Below are 16,332 nucleotides of genomic sequence, written 5' to 3' on the forward strand. Positions count from 1 at the left end.
GGACAGACAGTGGGAGGTGAAATAGCTTGTCCAAGACCACCAAGCTAATAAGTGGTAGAGAGGGTTCCAAACTCAGAGGACTGTGAAACCAACCACCCCATCAATAGTGTCCAGCAGTGCCCTCTGGCACACGCCCGTCTCCTGGCCTCTGGAGAAGAATTCCTAGACCTTCCCTGTGCTGGGACTTTGTTCCCCAGGTCCATGGTGTGGCCTCTCCTCCCAGGTGTGCCTGGCCTGTGCCCACAAGGGGCCCCCAAAGGCTTCTCCTCTCGCTGGTGCTGACTGCCCCTCATTCTCACTGAAGCCTCAAACCCTGTTCCGTGGACTTTGCTCTCATTCCCATTCCTGCTCTGTGACCCTTGGAAAAAGCCTCCCCAGTCCTAGGAGGGCACCGGTGGTGGCCCGGGCTTGGAAAGTCTTGTCCAAACGTTGGCTGACAGCCATGGTGTTGCCAATAATCCTTCCTGCCTCTTTCACCTCCATGAGTCTTTTGTTTTGGTTTGGTTTGGTTCTTTTACAGAGATGGTGTCATCTTTGCAAAGAGATGTGTTAGTAAAGGATGGTCAAGTTCAACAACTACAACAGGAGGTGAATCAACTGAAAAGTGAGAACAAAGAAAAGGATCACCAGCTCGAAGCCCTCAGCTCCAGAGTGAGTGTCGGGTCATCAGCAAATTGTAGCTGCGAAAAGCAGACACAGTGGAGTCACATGACACACGGTGGTGAGATGAGGCCAGTGCCCAAGGACACAGGGAGGGTAGCTGCTGGGCAGGTGGCCAACTTCTCTGAAGCCTTTCAAAGGACAGTGTGTATGTGGCTCAGAAGAAGCATAATATATTTTCAAATCCAGCAAAAATTTTCTAACCCCTATTATAAATTAGTTTGTTTAATCCCAGCAACAAACCCACCTATGAGCATATACTGCCATTGCAAAGTTTAACATTAAACAGAATACGATCTCTCTGTGAGCACGGATGACCACACAGCTGCATTGTGGTCCCAGAACCACTGGTTCTCATAATTGTCTTCAAAGCAGAACATTTGAAGATCCAGATGCAAACACGCAGACTCTCATTTCTTCCTTAGACTTTAGTGTGTAGAATGTCTCTATGGAAGATGAACGAGGTAGGCAAGCAAAGAGCTTTTTACATGTAACTTTGACTATTTGCAAATCTTGCCTTCAATGCTAACTTTAGAATCCTGCCCCTATAGGATAAGATTTCTCAGTATTTGCATGATGTGCCTGTTTCTGTGAGTCAAGGTAAAACCTCAAAGCTTTCATCTCAGGTGGCAACTCAGAGATTCCCAGAGGCTACCCGATAGCTAGGTCTGCATGGGGGTGGGGTGAGAACAGATCTTGAGGTTCCAAGGAAAAGGCACAATAAGTAATACCTGGTACGTGGTACCATACCCAGTTTGGAGCTGGTGAAAGGCACTGCACGAGCTTTGGGATCAGACAGACCAGGGTCCAATCCCAGAGCTTTCTTTTATTGTAACTTATTTGGCCTCCATTTCCCCATGTGTGAAATGGGGATGACAAAATCGTTTTCCAAGAAGTGGGAGGCTGGTTTTCGTTGTGCTCTTCTGCCTCTGCCCCGGGTCAGCTGCCTGGCCAAGCCCTCTGCATTCGTTTCACCCAAGCAGAGTGTCTTCCCAGGCATGTGCTATAGCTGTTTAATGTGGTGTGTGTGTGTGTGTGTGTGTGTTGGGGACGGGAAGGGGATGCAGAGCTGGTGCTAAGTAGAAGGAATCTGCACAGACAGCACCTGCTTGGCTCTTCTACCTCCTGAAATGCATTTGGATGATTTATGTCCCCGTTTCCCCTTCCTCGTTGACCTTGGAATGAGGTCCCTTCTCCTCTAGACTGTGCTGGCCAATAGCACAAGGGCTCGTCACCACCAAGGGTACTGCTCTTATGAACATTTGAGATGCCTTTTTTTTAATAACATACATCATGTGTGTTAATTTTAGAAAAATAAGTAGATGACATTGAGAAGAAAAAATAAAAAGAGAGGAGAGGAAATGCTACCTTGAGAAATCAGTGTTAATATTTTCATGTATGTTCTTCCAGTCTTATTTCTATATATTGCCTAGAAATCAATCAATCAATCATTTTATAGTGAATTTATACTATGCACATTTTTTAAATTTTTAAATGCTTACTATTTTCCCGTGCTAATAAATCAACGCTCTTATCATTCGTCTTAAAAGCTACATACTTTCTCCTGGATGTATCCAGTGTTATAAAGTGGTCTGCTGTTGTAAACAACACTTGGGTTGTTTCCTCTTTTTTTTTTTTCTTCCACTGTTACTGACAATTCTGTGAAGAGCATCCTTGAAACTACAGATTTACTTATTTCTCCAGTCATTGTCCTTAAGGTACATTCCTAAAGTGGGAATTGCTGGGTCAAAAGAAGGCACATCCATCCTTATGCCCTTAATGCCTGTTGCCAAGCCGCCCTCGGGCAAGACAGCTCCGTTTACCCCTCCACACCAGTCGGGGCAGTTGTTTCTTTGAGATACAACGTGCACAAAAGCCCTAAGATGGACCCGAGCTCACTGGCTCGGCCCCCTCCACCCTCACCGGTCACAGCGTGAAAACATCCTAATTCCTGCACCCTAAGTACCCAAACTCTACAAAGCTGGATTTCCCCTGCAGTGAAGTTTGCTGGCTTTTGAAGAGGAACTTAGATGCTCTATTCCTCAGAACTCAGGAGAGGGGTGAACTGGGAAGGACTGCAGGATCCCGTGCTCCCATCACACAAATGGTCTCGCCTCTCAGTATTCAGAGGTGTGATTGGGTTATACAGCAGGAAACACTCCTGGGCATGAACACAGGTACTTGGGACCCCCAGCCAAGCCCCCGTGGCCTTGTCCTTTTTCTCCACAGTGCTCAGTGCTGAAAGAAGAGTTACAGAAGGAAGATGCCCAGAAGGAGAAGTGGGAAGCCCAAGAGAAAGAGTTAAAACTCTGCAAAACCGTGCGTTGAACCTCCTGACCCCTAGGTGTCCACTGAAAGCCTAGATTGTGGCCTTGAGGGTTTTGGAGGGGTTCCTTGGCCCATTAGCTAGCACAAGCTCTGGGGCTTTCTGGGTGTTTGTCTGTTAATGTAGTCTCCTAATTCTTTGATTTGCTGGCCTCAAAGAGATGGGTGAAAAGACCATGGAAAACACACTCTCCCCAGATTTTCTGGGCAGTTGGCTCAAGGCCCCTCATCAGGTTTCCCCTGGGGAAAGGGACGGGAGGTGGCCACCGTATGCTGCTAGAAATTCACCGTGGTCCCTACCCCTGGACTTGTGATGCCCAGACTTTCATGATCCACTGTCACAAGTTTTATCACAACCCTGAACACTGTTATTAACACAACTCTTCTTGAAGTATTTTTGCTTAAATACATTCAATTTTATAACAATTCATAAAAACAAAATAAAAAGCAAATGTATCACTGGCCTTGTATGGAAGGTGAACATAAAAATTAACACAATGAAAAGATGACCACTAAATGTAAATGTTCACCCCCTGTACTGGCCTGAACCCTCGTGCACATCACCAGGCATACGTTTTCCATCCGTTGGGAAGGACGGTGCCTGGGACGGGGGCAGGAGACATGTGTTCTTCTCTCTGTCAGGAGCACACTTCTCTGCCTCAAATGAGAAAAAAGAAAAATGTCATTGTTCTTTTCTTCCAAACTGTGCCCATTGTGTCTTCCAAACAGCCCTTATTTAGATTGAACTCAAAAATGTGCCCCAAGGAAAGAGACTCTAATGAGTGGATAGGTATCTTGTACTGTTTAATCCAGGATCCATGCTGATCTTCAAAAGAAACTCAAATTTTCCCTCACCCAGCACTTTCATTGCATCCGTTGAAAGAAAGTCTACTTTGCCTCAAATACGTGGAATTGTCCCCCAAGGGAAGGAGTTAAGCGAATCCCAGACTAGGTTTCTGCCTTAATGAACCGGATGAAATGAGTTGTGAAGTTGACTTCCCTGTTGTTGGAACTCTTTCAGCAAATCCATGACATGGAAAAAGAAATGAGGAAGCTCAGGGTGGAGCTGAAAAGGAGCAGTACTGAGCAGAGCCTGATCTCTATGACGCTGCGGGAAAAGAGCAAGGTATGGCAGGGACAGGTCGGCCTGGGAACCACTCTGGGGCCAGCACTCCACCTGCATCATCTCTGTTCATCCTCACAATGACCCCATGCGGTCTATACTGGTATTAACCCCACTTTACAGTCGGGAAAACTGAGGCTCACAGAGGTGAAGGAAGTTATCCAAGTTCACTTGCATAAAGTAGTTGTGGCAGAACTTGAATCCAGGTCTGCCTGACTCCAAAGCTCCTGTGTGTAACCACTACCCTAGACTGCCTTCAAATCTTAATTGTGAAATTATCTAAGAAAGAATTGATCCATTAAATCAAGTTTGCCAATGATGTTGTTCTAACTTAAATTCTCATATTGATTTTTTTTGTCTTTTTGTTCCATCATTGAGAATGTTTTTAAAAATCTCAACATGTTTGTAATTTGTGTGTTTCTTCTTTTAATATGAACGATGTTTGCTTTATATATTTTGAGGCTGTGTTACTAGGTGCATATAAATTTAGAATCCTAATACTTCCTGTAGAGCAAAACTTTAGATCATCATGAAATGTCCCTTTTCATCTCTAGTAGTGTTTCTCCCTTAACGTCTCCTTTGTCATTTAGCTTCACCACTGGCTTTCTATTGGTTAGAGTTTTCATACCATATCTTTTTCATATGTTCTCTGTCAATTTTTGTCTTAAGGTTTAGACATATGCCTTCAAATAGCGTATCATTTTTACAAAATCCAGTTTGACAATTTTGACTTTTAGTCCATTTATATTATGTAATTACTCATGTACTGGGGTTTAAATCTACCTTCTTGCTCAATACCAGTTGTACCATCTGTGGTATGTTCCTTTTTCTCTCCTTTCTTGCCTCCTTCTGAGTGGATGGTTTTCTCTTATTCCACTTTCCCCCTCTATTAGCTTGGAAATATTTCACTTTTTTACTATTCTTTTAGTTATAGTAAGACAATAGCTTTCATCCTTGACTCACCAAAATCACACATTAATTAAGTTTTTCACTCTTCTACTATTCTCTTAGTAGTCATCCTGAAGACTAAAAAATGCATTCATTTTTTTTTTTTTTTTTTTTTGTGGTACACGGGCCTCTCACTGTTGTGGCCTCTCCCGTAGTGGAGCACAGGCTCCGGATGCACAGGCTCAGCGGCCATGGCTCACGGGCCCAGCCGCTCCGTGGCATGTGGGATCCTCCCGGACCGGAACACGAACCCATGTCCCCTGCATCGGCAGGCGGACTCTCAACCACTGTGCCACCAGGGAAGCCCTGCATTCTTAACTTACCAAGAGACAATAGTAGTTGATAATTATGCCCTTCTCCTTGACAGTGCAATGAGTTTCAAACACCTTAACTTCACTTACCCCCTCCAGATTTATAAGCCATTGCTGTCATTTTCTAAACTCCTCTTGATACTTAAAACCCCACAAGACATTATTAGTGTTTTTCTATAGTCAGTATCATATCCACACATTACCCTTACTGTTGCTTGTCTTTTCTGCATCTCTGATCACCCACCTGGGTTCATTTTTCTTGTGTCTGAAGAATACCCTTTAATGTTTTCCCTCATTGTGGCTCTGCTGATGACAAATTCTCAAATGTGCCTGTGTGTCTGTCTGGAGATGTATATTTAACCTTCATTCTTTTTTTTTTTTTTTTTTTTTTCCCCGTACGCGGGCCTCTCACTGTTGTGGCCTCTCCCGTTGCGGAGCACAGGCTCCGGATGCGCAGGCTCAGCGGCCATGGCTCACGGGCCCAGCCGCTCTGCAGCATATGGGATCCTCCCAGACCGGGGCACGAACCCGTATCCCCTGCATCGGCAGGCAGACTCTCAACCACTGCGCCACCAGGGAGGCCCTAACCTTCATTCTTAAAACACATTTGACTGCGTATTGAATTCTACAAGGGCACCTCTTTTCTTTCAGCACATTAGATACAGTATTAGATATGTCACTATTGTCTTGTGGCTCCTATTATTTCTATTTAGAAATCATCTGTAAGCCTAACTGTTGTACCTTTGCATAATCTGTCTTTTTCTCCGGTTGCTTTTAAGATTGTCTTTTCCCTTGATTTCCAGCAGTTTTATTATGGTTTATCTAGGTGTGGATTCAGTTTTATTTACCTCGTTGAGTTCGTAGGGGCTTCTTGAATCCCTGGCTTGGTGTTTTGCCTTAGTTCAGGTGCTTGGGCTCTGTACCACACAGGCAGTGGGGAGCTACTAAGGCTTCTGAACAAGTGACTGATGCAATGACATTCGTGGACAGTAATCAGGGTGAAAATGATAGTTACAATTTCTCACGTACTAGGAGTTACCTTGAACATTTCACCTCTTCATCTTCACAACAGCGCTGTGATCTAGAATTCATCCTCTCCATTTTACAGATGAGAAAGTCAAGGCTACCAGTTACTAATAAAGTAACTAGCCCAATGGCACAGTCGGTTTTGTCTGACTCCAGGTTCGTCTGACTTCAGTTACCCTGGCGTAGCAAACAGCCACATGCTACTGTTTACACTGAAATTAATGAAAATTAACTAAAATTTTTAGTTCAGTTCCTCTGTCACACCATCCCCATTTCGAGTGCTCGATCCCCAGATGTGCCTGGTGGCTGCCGTATTAGACAACACAGCCTCACTCAGAGTACCTGTACCGTTGCAGAAAGTTCTGTTGGACAGAGCTGCCTTACAGCTGGGTAACTCTCACAGTACCGTTAAGATTGCACTGGAAGAAACTAAACTCGAGGCGAGGAGGCCACTTGTCACAGTCCAGCTTGCATGTGAGAGGGGTTGGAGGACAGGCATGAGACCCCTGAGTGTGAGAGAGGGAGCAGGGCGGCTGTTGAAGGTGACTCTGAGGCTTGGGGACGGGAACGGGGGCTGTTCATGCAGAGCACAGATAAGGGCAGAGTCCAAGGCTGGACTTGGCTTTTGCAGCATATGAAAAAGGCTGCTGACATAGAAGTCAGAGCATGTTTAGACGTGGGAGAAAACTAAGGCCCAGAGAGCTTAGATGACTTTTCCAAGGTAACGGAGCTGGGTAGAGGCTCTTGCACTGGACCACACTACTCAGAAGAAAGCTCTTAAGGGCTTTTCTGGGTCTTTTATTACATCCCTGTGATCCCCCTCTTCAGATCCCTAAAAACACAGCCTGTGAATTTGTTTCAGCACAAAAACTTTCCATTTATTTACGAGAGTTTGCCTCATTTCCTGTTAGTGCCAGGGCCCAGGGCTCAGCAGGTGCATCCAAGAATTGAGCAGCTGCGAGGCCTACACTGGCCAGCCAAGGGTAGCGTGGAGCTCGCCCAAGCTTACCGTGTGTTGACTGTTACCCAAGCAAGGGGGGAAAAGTAGGCAAGCTTCTCCACTTTAAAGGCCTTCCTTTTCAGGCTGCAATTCTTAATAGACATTGCTTTGGCAAGCCTCCAGAGAGGTTACCACCAGTGAGTGTGCTCAAAGTGGTAACGACAAACAGTTATGATAATAAACCCAATCATAACATTTCCAAGTACCCATCACGAGTTATTAGAACGAGACTGTACGGCGGACATTCCTGTCCACCTTTCATAGGTTACAACAGTACTTAACACTCTCACAGAGCCCTTAAGCACTATTCCAAACATCGAATCCCCACAATGACTCTATGCATTGATACTAGTATCATCATCCCCATTTGACAGATGAGGACACTGAGTCACGGAGCAGTGAAATAACTTTCCGAGTGTCGTACGGCTTGTTAGGGACCGAGCTGGGATGGGAGTGTGCGGTAGAACATAGTTGAGCCCCGGGTGCAGAGCTCGGCCCTTTCCCCTAGGGGGCAACTCCCTGTGAGTTTGCCTCCACCCTGTGCATGCCTGTGACCCCTGCTGCTGGGCTGCAGCTGTCCCTACCCCTCAGGGACTCCCCCACTGCCATTAGCCCACCCAGAAGAGTTTCCCCAGAGGGCATGATGATCACATTAGCAGCAAGCCCTCGGTTTCATCATCCTTTCAGGTTGAAGAGAAGCTTCGGCAGGATTCCAGAAGGAAATTGCTTCAGCTGCAAGAAATGAGGAACAGAGCAAACCTCATTAAAGCCAATTTGGAAAGGGCAGTAGGTCAGGTAGGCGTGCTGCAGAGCCCCTTCACGGGCCCGTGCTCTCCACGCAATCCCGCACCCAAGCGGCCGGCAGGGATGAATGAGGAGGAAGACGGTCTGCCTTAGTTCACCCGCTTATTTTCTATACGAAGAAGTGTCTAGAAAGAACTAGAGCTGAGATTCTATCTAGATCTAGAGTCTGAGCTCTTAACCACGATGCTCTACTACTTCGCTATTAGTTACTAAGCTAAGCATCATTTTTCTGTGTTTTGAAGAAAGTTTCGTGAACTTTTGTCCCGCCCCCAAAGGTAGTGGAAATGACTCCTGCGTTAGTCCTGTCCCCCATCAGCTGCAGTTCCCCTTCCCCTCATTTCAGATGAAGATCAACAGTTCTCGGGAAACTCAGCAGTATTTGCTGCAAGAAGAGTTATGGCAGCATCTGGCAGAGAAGGGGAAGCTGACCGAGGAAAGGCTACAGCAAGAGGAGAAGCTGAAAGCCAGAGTCAAGTGGCTAATGGCAGAGAAATCGGTAAGGTGGTCCCCGTCCTTCTCTTTACTACTGGAAACTGATGAAATGGGCTTTCCTATGAGAAACAGAGGGCATGTACTTAGATGGAGGAATCTCAGCAACTCCTTGTTGGGAACTAAATTAATTAAAGAGGGTGAATGATGTAGGAGGAATTAACATGAAGCTTGAATCCTAAAACTCAGAGATCAACTTGAAGATCAACTTGAAGAGGCAAGGTTATTGAAATGTCTAGAAATGGTACTTTGTTTATATACCGCAGCTGATTTTATTGATACAAATCCCAGTCGTTACTGCGGGTCCTGGTTTGTGTCTCAGTGAGTGCAAGACCAACCAATAGTATTTCAGTCTTTTGCTTTCTCTTCATGCATATCAGGGGAAACACATGGCCAAAACGGCTACTTACTTTTCCAGAAACCAGCCAATTAGAGGATACTTTACAGTGGCACCTCTCAACTCAAAGGTGTCCACGGATCATATGGGGATGTTGTTGAAATGCAGATTGTGACTCAGCAGGTCTCGGGTGGGGGGAGCCTGGGATTCTGCATTTCTGAACAGCTCCCAGCTGGTACCGATAGCACAGCTCTGCAGACTACATTTTCAGCCACAAAGTCTTAGAAGAAGGTTTTCCCCAAGTTGGCCGATAAGAACCACCTGGGGCTTCCCTGGTGGCACAGTGGTTGAGAGTCTGCCTGCCGATGCAGGGGACACCGGTTCATGCCTCGGTCCGGGAGGATCCCACATGCCGCGGAGCGGCTGGGCCCGTGAGCCATGGCCACTGAGCCTGCGTGTCCGGAGCCTGTGCTCCTCAACCGGAGAGGCCACAAGAGTGAGAGGCCCGCGTAACGCAGAAAAAAAATAAATAACTAAAAGCCCCTCCAGGGACTTCCCTGGTGTTCCAGTTGTTAAGACTCTGTGCTTCCGCTGCAGGGGGCGCGGTTTCGATCCCCGGTCAGGGAACTAAGATCCCGCATGCCGCATGGTGCAGGCAAAAAAAAAAAGCCCCTCCAGGAGCAAATTTGATGTGATTGTTCAGAGATGAGACCAGAATGACAACAAGTGGAAACCCAAGCTTAGAAGAACATTAGAAGAAAAAAAGAAATAAAACATGGGGAGGGAACATAGGGGGGATCTCTTATTTATAATGATGCTAAGTAGGTAGGAAAGTTGGAAATCTTCCTAGATGTGACTTTGTATTCGAAATGAAATTTTTAAATTCCTTCTCTGCTGAAGCCCTGTAATGATATTTTCCAAGGTACTAAGTAAGTGACAGGGTTTCTGCTAATCCATGATTTGTTCATGTTTCTTCAAATACAAGAGAGGGAGTTGTGATCACTGATAAAGCTGCTGTCCTCACCATTCTGGCCACAGGAGCAGTCCTTCAGTGATCTAGGAGCCAAGTGCAAAGGGTCCCGACATGAGGAAGTCATTCAGTGTCAGAAAAAGGCCTTATCTGAGCTTCGTGCGCGAATTAAAGAACTTGAGAAGGCCAGCTTGTCAAGTAAGTTTCCTCCTGCCTAGTCACCCCTCTGTGCTGAGAACCATGGGCCCCAGACTTGAGGGTTCACTTTAGGGACTAACCAATTTGCCAGGACCACCATCTTCTATCCCCATCATTTCATAACTAAAAAAACATAGTTATAAAAAAAAGATGAGCAGGAAAAAAAATAGATGGGTAGGCATGAGCTCAGAGTCAAGAGCAGGCCTTGATATTAAATAAACAGGATTTCATGAAAAACTCAGAACCTTGTCCTTCTTTTTCTTATTTCACTGTGGCCCAGTGGAAACTTTTCATAGACGCATGCTGTGCAAGGACCAACCTTGGGGAACTTCCCAGGATAAATACCCTGTTTAGAGGGAATAGGGCTTTCAAGAAACCAAGCTTGCTGCTGGGTGGAGCCCTGGGCTAGGACACAGAAGCCTGGGTTCAAGTCCATCCTCACACCTGTGGCCGAAGGTTCCCCCTCAGTGCCCCCGCCCTGGGAGGCTGCAGCCTCATATGAGCTGTGTGGCCTTGGACAAGTCATGTCACCTCTCTGGGCCTCGATGCCTCACCTGCCAAGGGAGGATGGTGAGCTAATTAGTACTGGCCTGTGGTAAGTGTCCAGTAAATAGCAGCTGTGACTTTTACATGCAGTAACTTCTTCCTGAGCCTTTGTTTTGAGTGTAAATTATTTCTTTTATAGATCACAAGGACCACATGGATGAATCATTTCTAGACTTAAAGACCCTCGGGATGGAAAAAAATGTTCGGAAAATATTGGATGCAAAACCTGACTTGCCAACTTTTTCAAGAGTAGAGATCCGAACGGTAACCAAAGAAACTTTGTATCTGCATTGACTGACACGTGGGGAGGGTGGGCATGAGGACAGACACGAGCCGTGTGCCCTGGCACCACTGTATACATCATTGGTTCGAGGCCAGGTCCTCCCTGATGGGCTAACACCTGTATGGACTGGTTGGTGCCTGGCCGTACCAGTGATCCAATGTTTGAATAGAAAGGCGGCTTCCCATCGTGTACAGCATGATATAACATTGCACTGATGCTGGCCCGGACAATCTCTGGGCCCTCCTTTTCACACCACATGTTATATTCTGCAGAAAATATTCAACAAGCTAATGTACAACATTATGCCATGAGCTTGCCTAACATTTGCTTTTTGCTATAAACTGAAAAACATGAACACATAAAGGGCAGCAGAAGGGAGCCATGATGATTAAGAAGACACAAGTTCTAGAATCAGAGACCTGTGTCCTAATCCCAGCTCTGCAAGCTCTGTGACCTTGGGCAGGCTCCTAACCTTTCTGGGACTTCAATTTCCCAGCTGTAAAATGATGATGGAAAAATTAAAGGAGATCATTATGTAAAGTGCTTATCCCAGTGCCTAGCTCATAGCGAGCACTTTAATAGATGATAGTTATTATTGTCAAACAGTATTTAAAGAGTATTATCCAAGAAAACCTTCCTTTCTTAGGGAGCATAGTTTGTGTTTTCCAGGATTTTCAGAAGTAATTTGATTGTTAGGTTGAAGGTGCCCTGTATCCTAAATGGATGTTTGATCGGGTGTTTGATTGACACATGACAATGGACAGCTCTGAATAGCGTGGCTTGCTGCGGCAGCTGGTCTAAACCAGCTTTTGGAAAACATAATAAAGCCATCCTATCTGTACCAGCATTTTCTCCTACAATTTTTCTAGACATTTGCTCACACGTCTAGAGATGTGAGTCTTCAGAAATGTGTTGGTTTTCCTGATAAAATCGAACCTTCCTTCTCTGAGGCTGGGAGTGGAGGGACCGTCTCCAGTTGGGGAGCTCAGCTGGATCTCACGTCCTGATGGTCCTGCTTCCAAGATTGACCTTCCCCTTGGCAACAAGCCCTCATCCCACCACTGACACCACAGAGCAGGAAACCTCCCAACTCTCAATCCTCCAAGGTTGGCAGTAATTAAACGAAAGAGCAGGAGGAAGAATAGCTGACATCTGTGAACTGCTTACTGTGTGCCAGGCATAGAGCTCAGCCGGCTCCATGCCTTATGTCATTTAACCATCATAGCAGCCTTGTGTCATAGTTACTATTATTGTCCCCATTTAACAGATAAGAAAAATTAAGGCTTCAGGAGGTCAAGTACCTCACCCAAGGTCACAGAATAATGATTGAAGACACACCAGGGGTGTGTCCCTGGTGGTGTGTCTGCTAGCCTGCAGAGACCGGGTGGGGACTGTATGCTTGGATCCTGTAGCCCAGGCTCTTCCTTAGTGACCCTCCCCTCAGGAAAAGAGGGGGCATTTGGAGAGGTACAGAGGATGCAGCTCAGCGTAGCTGAAGACACTGAGCAGCACCTCAGGTTCTTTTTTGCAGCAGATCTGCCCGGTTTATTGTCATCTTCAGATACCCTCTTTTATTCTCATCTCCATAGATACATAGACAAATATGTCCACTCTTGTCTATCACAGTCACTTGGGGGCCTTTATATTTTTGTAGTTGTTTTTTTTTAAATCTCAGAGGTTTTCAGGGTAGTGCCAACAAATGCTAGGGCTAAGAGAGGCTCATGGCAAGCATTAAAAGCCAATTTATTTTTTAAGGAGTCTTATTATGGTTATTTGTGGTCGTTCAGATCAGGTCCCCTATTCAGTCTGGTGGCCTTTCCATGCAGTCAGTTGGGCTTCCAACAGCCAGCTGGCTGGTTGGGGTCTTAGGGAGATGCAGCTGCAAACACTATCTGCATTGTCTTGGAAAGGTTCTGAAGGGATGCCCACCCACCAGGTTCCAGAGCTAGGAGAAGGTTGGGCCAAATTTTGTGAGGGTATGGTTTCTGCTGCACAGAAATGAGATTCCTTTAATAAAAAGGAGGGAGGCTGGGGCTTCCCTGGTGGCGCAGTGGTTGAGAATCTGCCTGCCAATGCAGAGGACACGGGTTCGAGCCCTGGTCTGGGAAGAGCCCATATGCCGCGGAGCAATTAGCCCCGTGAGCCACAATTACTGAGCCTGCGCGTCTGGAGCCTGTGCTCCGCAACAAGAGAGGCCACGATAGTGAAAGGCCTGCGCACCGCGATGAAGAGTGGCCCCCACTTGCCACAACTAGAGAAAGCCCTCGCACAGAAACGAAGACCCAACACAGCCATAAATAAATAAATAATTAATTAAAAAAAAAAAAAAAAAAAAGGAGGGAGGCTATTTTCCACTTAACCTTCATTCGTTCATTCAACAAACATGCCCACTATGCACCACTCATTGCCAGGTGCCATGCTGGGCACAAGGAGGGAGATAGTGAGCAAAAGCCGCATGGTCCCCATTTTTCTGGAGCTTGTCTTCTCAACATCAGCGGTACTGATTTTTTGAGCCAGGTAACTCTTTGTTTGGGAGACTGCCCTATGCATCGTGGGGTGTTTAGCAGCATCCTTGTCCTCTACCCACTAGACGCCAGCAGCAATTATGACAACCACAAATGTGCCCAGGCATTGCTAAATGTCCTGGAGGGGGTAGGGTGGCCAGAGTCACCCCCGGTTGAGAACCACTGGCCTAAAGGGAAGACAGACGAGACGGTGGCCAAAGAACGGCACAAGTGATGCATCATTTCAAAGGCAGTCGTGCTCTGAAGGGGTAGGAACACAGTCATAAAGAAAGCAGTTCACAGAGTCAGACTGGATTTAAAACCAACTCTCTTGGCGTGGACATATATACACACACACGCTACCAAAGGTAAAATAGATAGCTCGTGGGAAGCAGCTGCATCACACAGGGAGAGCAGGTCGGTGCTGTGTGTCTACCTAGAGGGGTGGGATAGGGAGGGTGGGAGGGAGACGCAAGAGGCAGGGGATATGGGGATATATGGATACGTATAGGTGATTCACTTTTTGATACAGCAGAAACGAACATACACCATTGTATAGCAATTATACTCCAATAAAGATGATATAAAAAATCAACTCTCTCAAATTATTTTTTCCAGTTCTTGCATTATTCTTTGGGTTATTCTTCTGGATGTAGAAAATCATAATGGAATGCCAAGTGAGTTTTTTTCTTTTGTTTTATTTCAGCCTCAAAATGGCCTTTCCAGCCCAGGGTCCATCATGGCCACTGAGAAGTTAGGGAAAACGGATGTGGCTGAGGCTTTAGATCTTAGTGAAAAGCTGGTAGGTATACCCAGCATCAGTCCCCTCCTGTCCAAACCTGCGTGCCCTGCAGGTAGTTTAAACATCAACTCCACATACATTTTAGTTGTTACAGTAGCTCCACGAGACCCATCTCCTATCCCAGCATGGGCTGGAAATTGCAGAGCCCAATTCCTTGCAAGACTGGGTAGTAAGAATGAATGTTTATGTCTGTTGTCATTCCCCCTCCCCACTTCCCCCCAGTTCTCAAAAAGGCATAGTGTAAATGGATGCGGGGGAAAATGAAAGTCCTACTAAAAGCCCCAAATGCACTCATTTGCAAAGCATGTGTTTCTTCTCTGCAACTGCAGAAAATGAATGAAACACAATTAGACGTTTGCCTCCTCAAAGTGGCCACCAGCGGTCTTGGGCCAGGCCTCTTACCTGTGAAACGCTTTCTCGTAGTACTTGGATATGAGCAAAACCCTCGGGACTCTGATGAACATCAAAGATATGTCAGGTCACGTGTCCATGAAACACCTCTCCCCAAAAGAGAGGGAGAGAGTCCACCAGCTTCGACAAAGAGACCTGTACCTGGTGTTTGATAAGATCACCCTACTCAAGAACCAGCTGCAGAGAAAAGAAGAGCTTTTGAGACGATACGAGAAGGACATTGAACAGCTCAAATATGGCCCGTGTCCCCGGCAAAAGGCCCAGGCCTCCATTCTCCAGGCTAAACCTCGGGGCAGCTGCAGACCCGTAGGGACCAGGACAAGAGGACAGAGGCCTGGGTGTGGAGTGGGGAGGCGGGATGGTGACTCAGGGCCTGATGGACCCAAGTCTCTGGGCAAGAAAGCAGCAGTTAAAGTACCCTACTGTTAAGGAATAAGGTGCACCTTTTATAAATGTGTCTGATGTTTCACCATGTGTGTGCTTTTCGTAATTCCATCGTATTTTCAGTGGTATCCGTTCCCCCACCCTCTCTGGAAAATTGGGAGGGGCTGGTAGCATAACCTATGCCCCCTTCATGCTGCACGTCCACAGCCAATGGGCTATTTATTCTGCCCTCTAGTCCCCACATCTTCAGCCTTCCCCCAACTTGTAAGGAAACCGCGAAGCCAAGCGTATATGGAAGTGTTCTGAGGATCTCCCAGGTCGGGAGCATTGGTGGTGAGTGAGAAAGCTGAGGAGAAAAGAGACTTTGTCTCTCCTGTGTGCTCAGGCAGAGCAAAGTGTCGGTTCATATGTACCAGTCACAGGTGGCAAAGCTGAAGGACATCTCCAGAGAGGCCGAAGAAAAGGCGCTGCTGAAGGAGGCCCTGGCGCACATGGAAGAGCGGCTGCACCAGGAGAAGAGGGTCACCAGGGCGATCAGGCAGCAGAAGGTGAGAGGTCCCTGCTCGGAGCAGAGCCTCTGAGGCTGCCCCTCAGCTCCCTTTAGAAACAGCCAACTGAGGTCCCAGTGGGATCCAGGCAGCACAGAATGCATTCGCTCATTGCAAAGGAAGGTGGCAGAATAGCTTTAGTGTTAGGCAGACTTAGGTTTAGACTTTTGTTCTGCCATTTACTGTGTGACTTCAGGCAGCTTTTTTTTTTAACATCTTTATTGGAGTATAATTGCTTTACAGCGTGGTGTTCGTTTCTGCTGTATAACAAAGTGAATCAGCTATATGCATACGTATATCCTCACATCCCTCCCTCTTGTGTCTCCCTCCCACCCTCCTTATCCCACCCCTCTAGATGGTCGCAAAGCACTGAGCTGATCTCCCTGTGCCATGCGGCTGCTTCCCACTAGCTATCTGTTTTACATTTGGTAGTGTATATATGTCCATGCCACTCTCTCACTTCGTCCCAGCTTAACCTTCCCCCTCCCCATGTCCTCAAGTCCATTCTCTACATCTGTGTCTTTATTCCTGGCCTGCCCCTAGGTTCATCAGAACATTTTTTTTTTTTAATTCTATATATATATATCAGCTTAACCTCTCTGAGACTCATAGTCTAGCTTGCCTCTATATTTTTAAACTTTCTTTTTTTTTAAGTTAATTTTT

At 46.4% G+C, this 16,332-nt stretch overlaps 1 protein-coding gene across 1 annotated transcript in view; it reads left to right on the forward strand.

The window, feature by feature from the left end:
• LOC309808022 (forkhead-associated domain-containing protein 1-like) overlaps positions 1-16,332 on the forward strand; it is a gene marked incomplete at both ends in the record, with an annotated part of 95,736 nt that overhangs the window by 63,636 nt on the left and 15,768 nt on the right. Inside the window, 9 exons of the mRNA XM_082628036.1 lie at positions 521-651; positions 2,890-2,979; positions 4,007-4,111; positions 8,081-8,182; positions 10,068-10,191; positions 10,877-11,001; positions 14,237-14,326; positions 14,750-14,979; positions 15,507-15,669. Coding sequence (XP_082484162.1) covers positions 521-651; positions 2,890-2,979; positions 4,007-4,111; positions 8,081-8,182; positions 10,068-10,191; positions 10,877-11,001; positions 14,237-14,326; positions 14,750-14,979; positions 15,507-15,669 — 1,160 coding nt within the window. The remainder of the gene's footprint in view (positions 1-520; positions 652-2,889; positions 2,980-4,006; positions 4,112-8,080; positions 8,183-10,067; positions 10,192-10,876; positions 11,002-14,236; positions 14,327-14,749; positions 14,980-15,506; positions 15,670-16,332) is intronic.

Source organism: Mesoplodon mirus, assembly GCF_964341445.2.
Source record: "Mesoplodon mirus genome assembly, chromosome: 7".
In the NCBI taxonomy this organism is placed as follows: Eukaryota; Metazoa; Chordata; class Mammalia; order Artiodactyla; family Ziphiidae; genus Mesoplodon; species Mesoplodon mirus.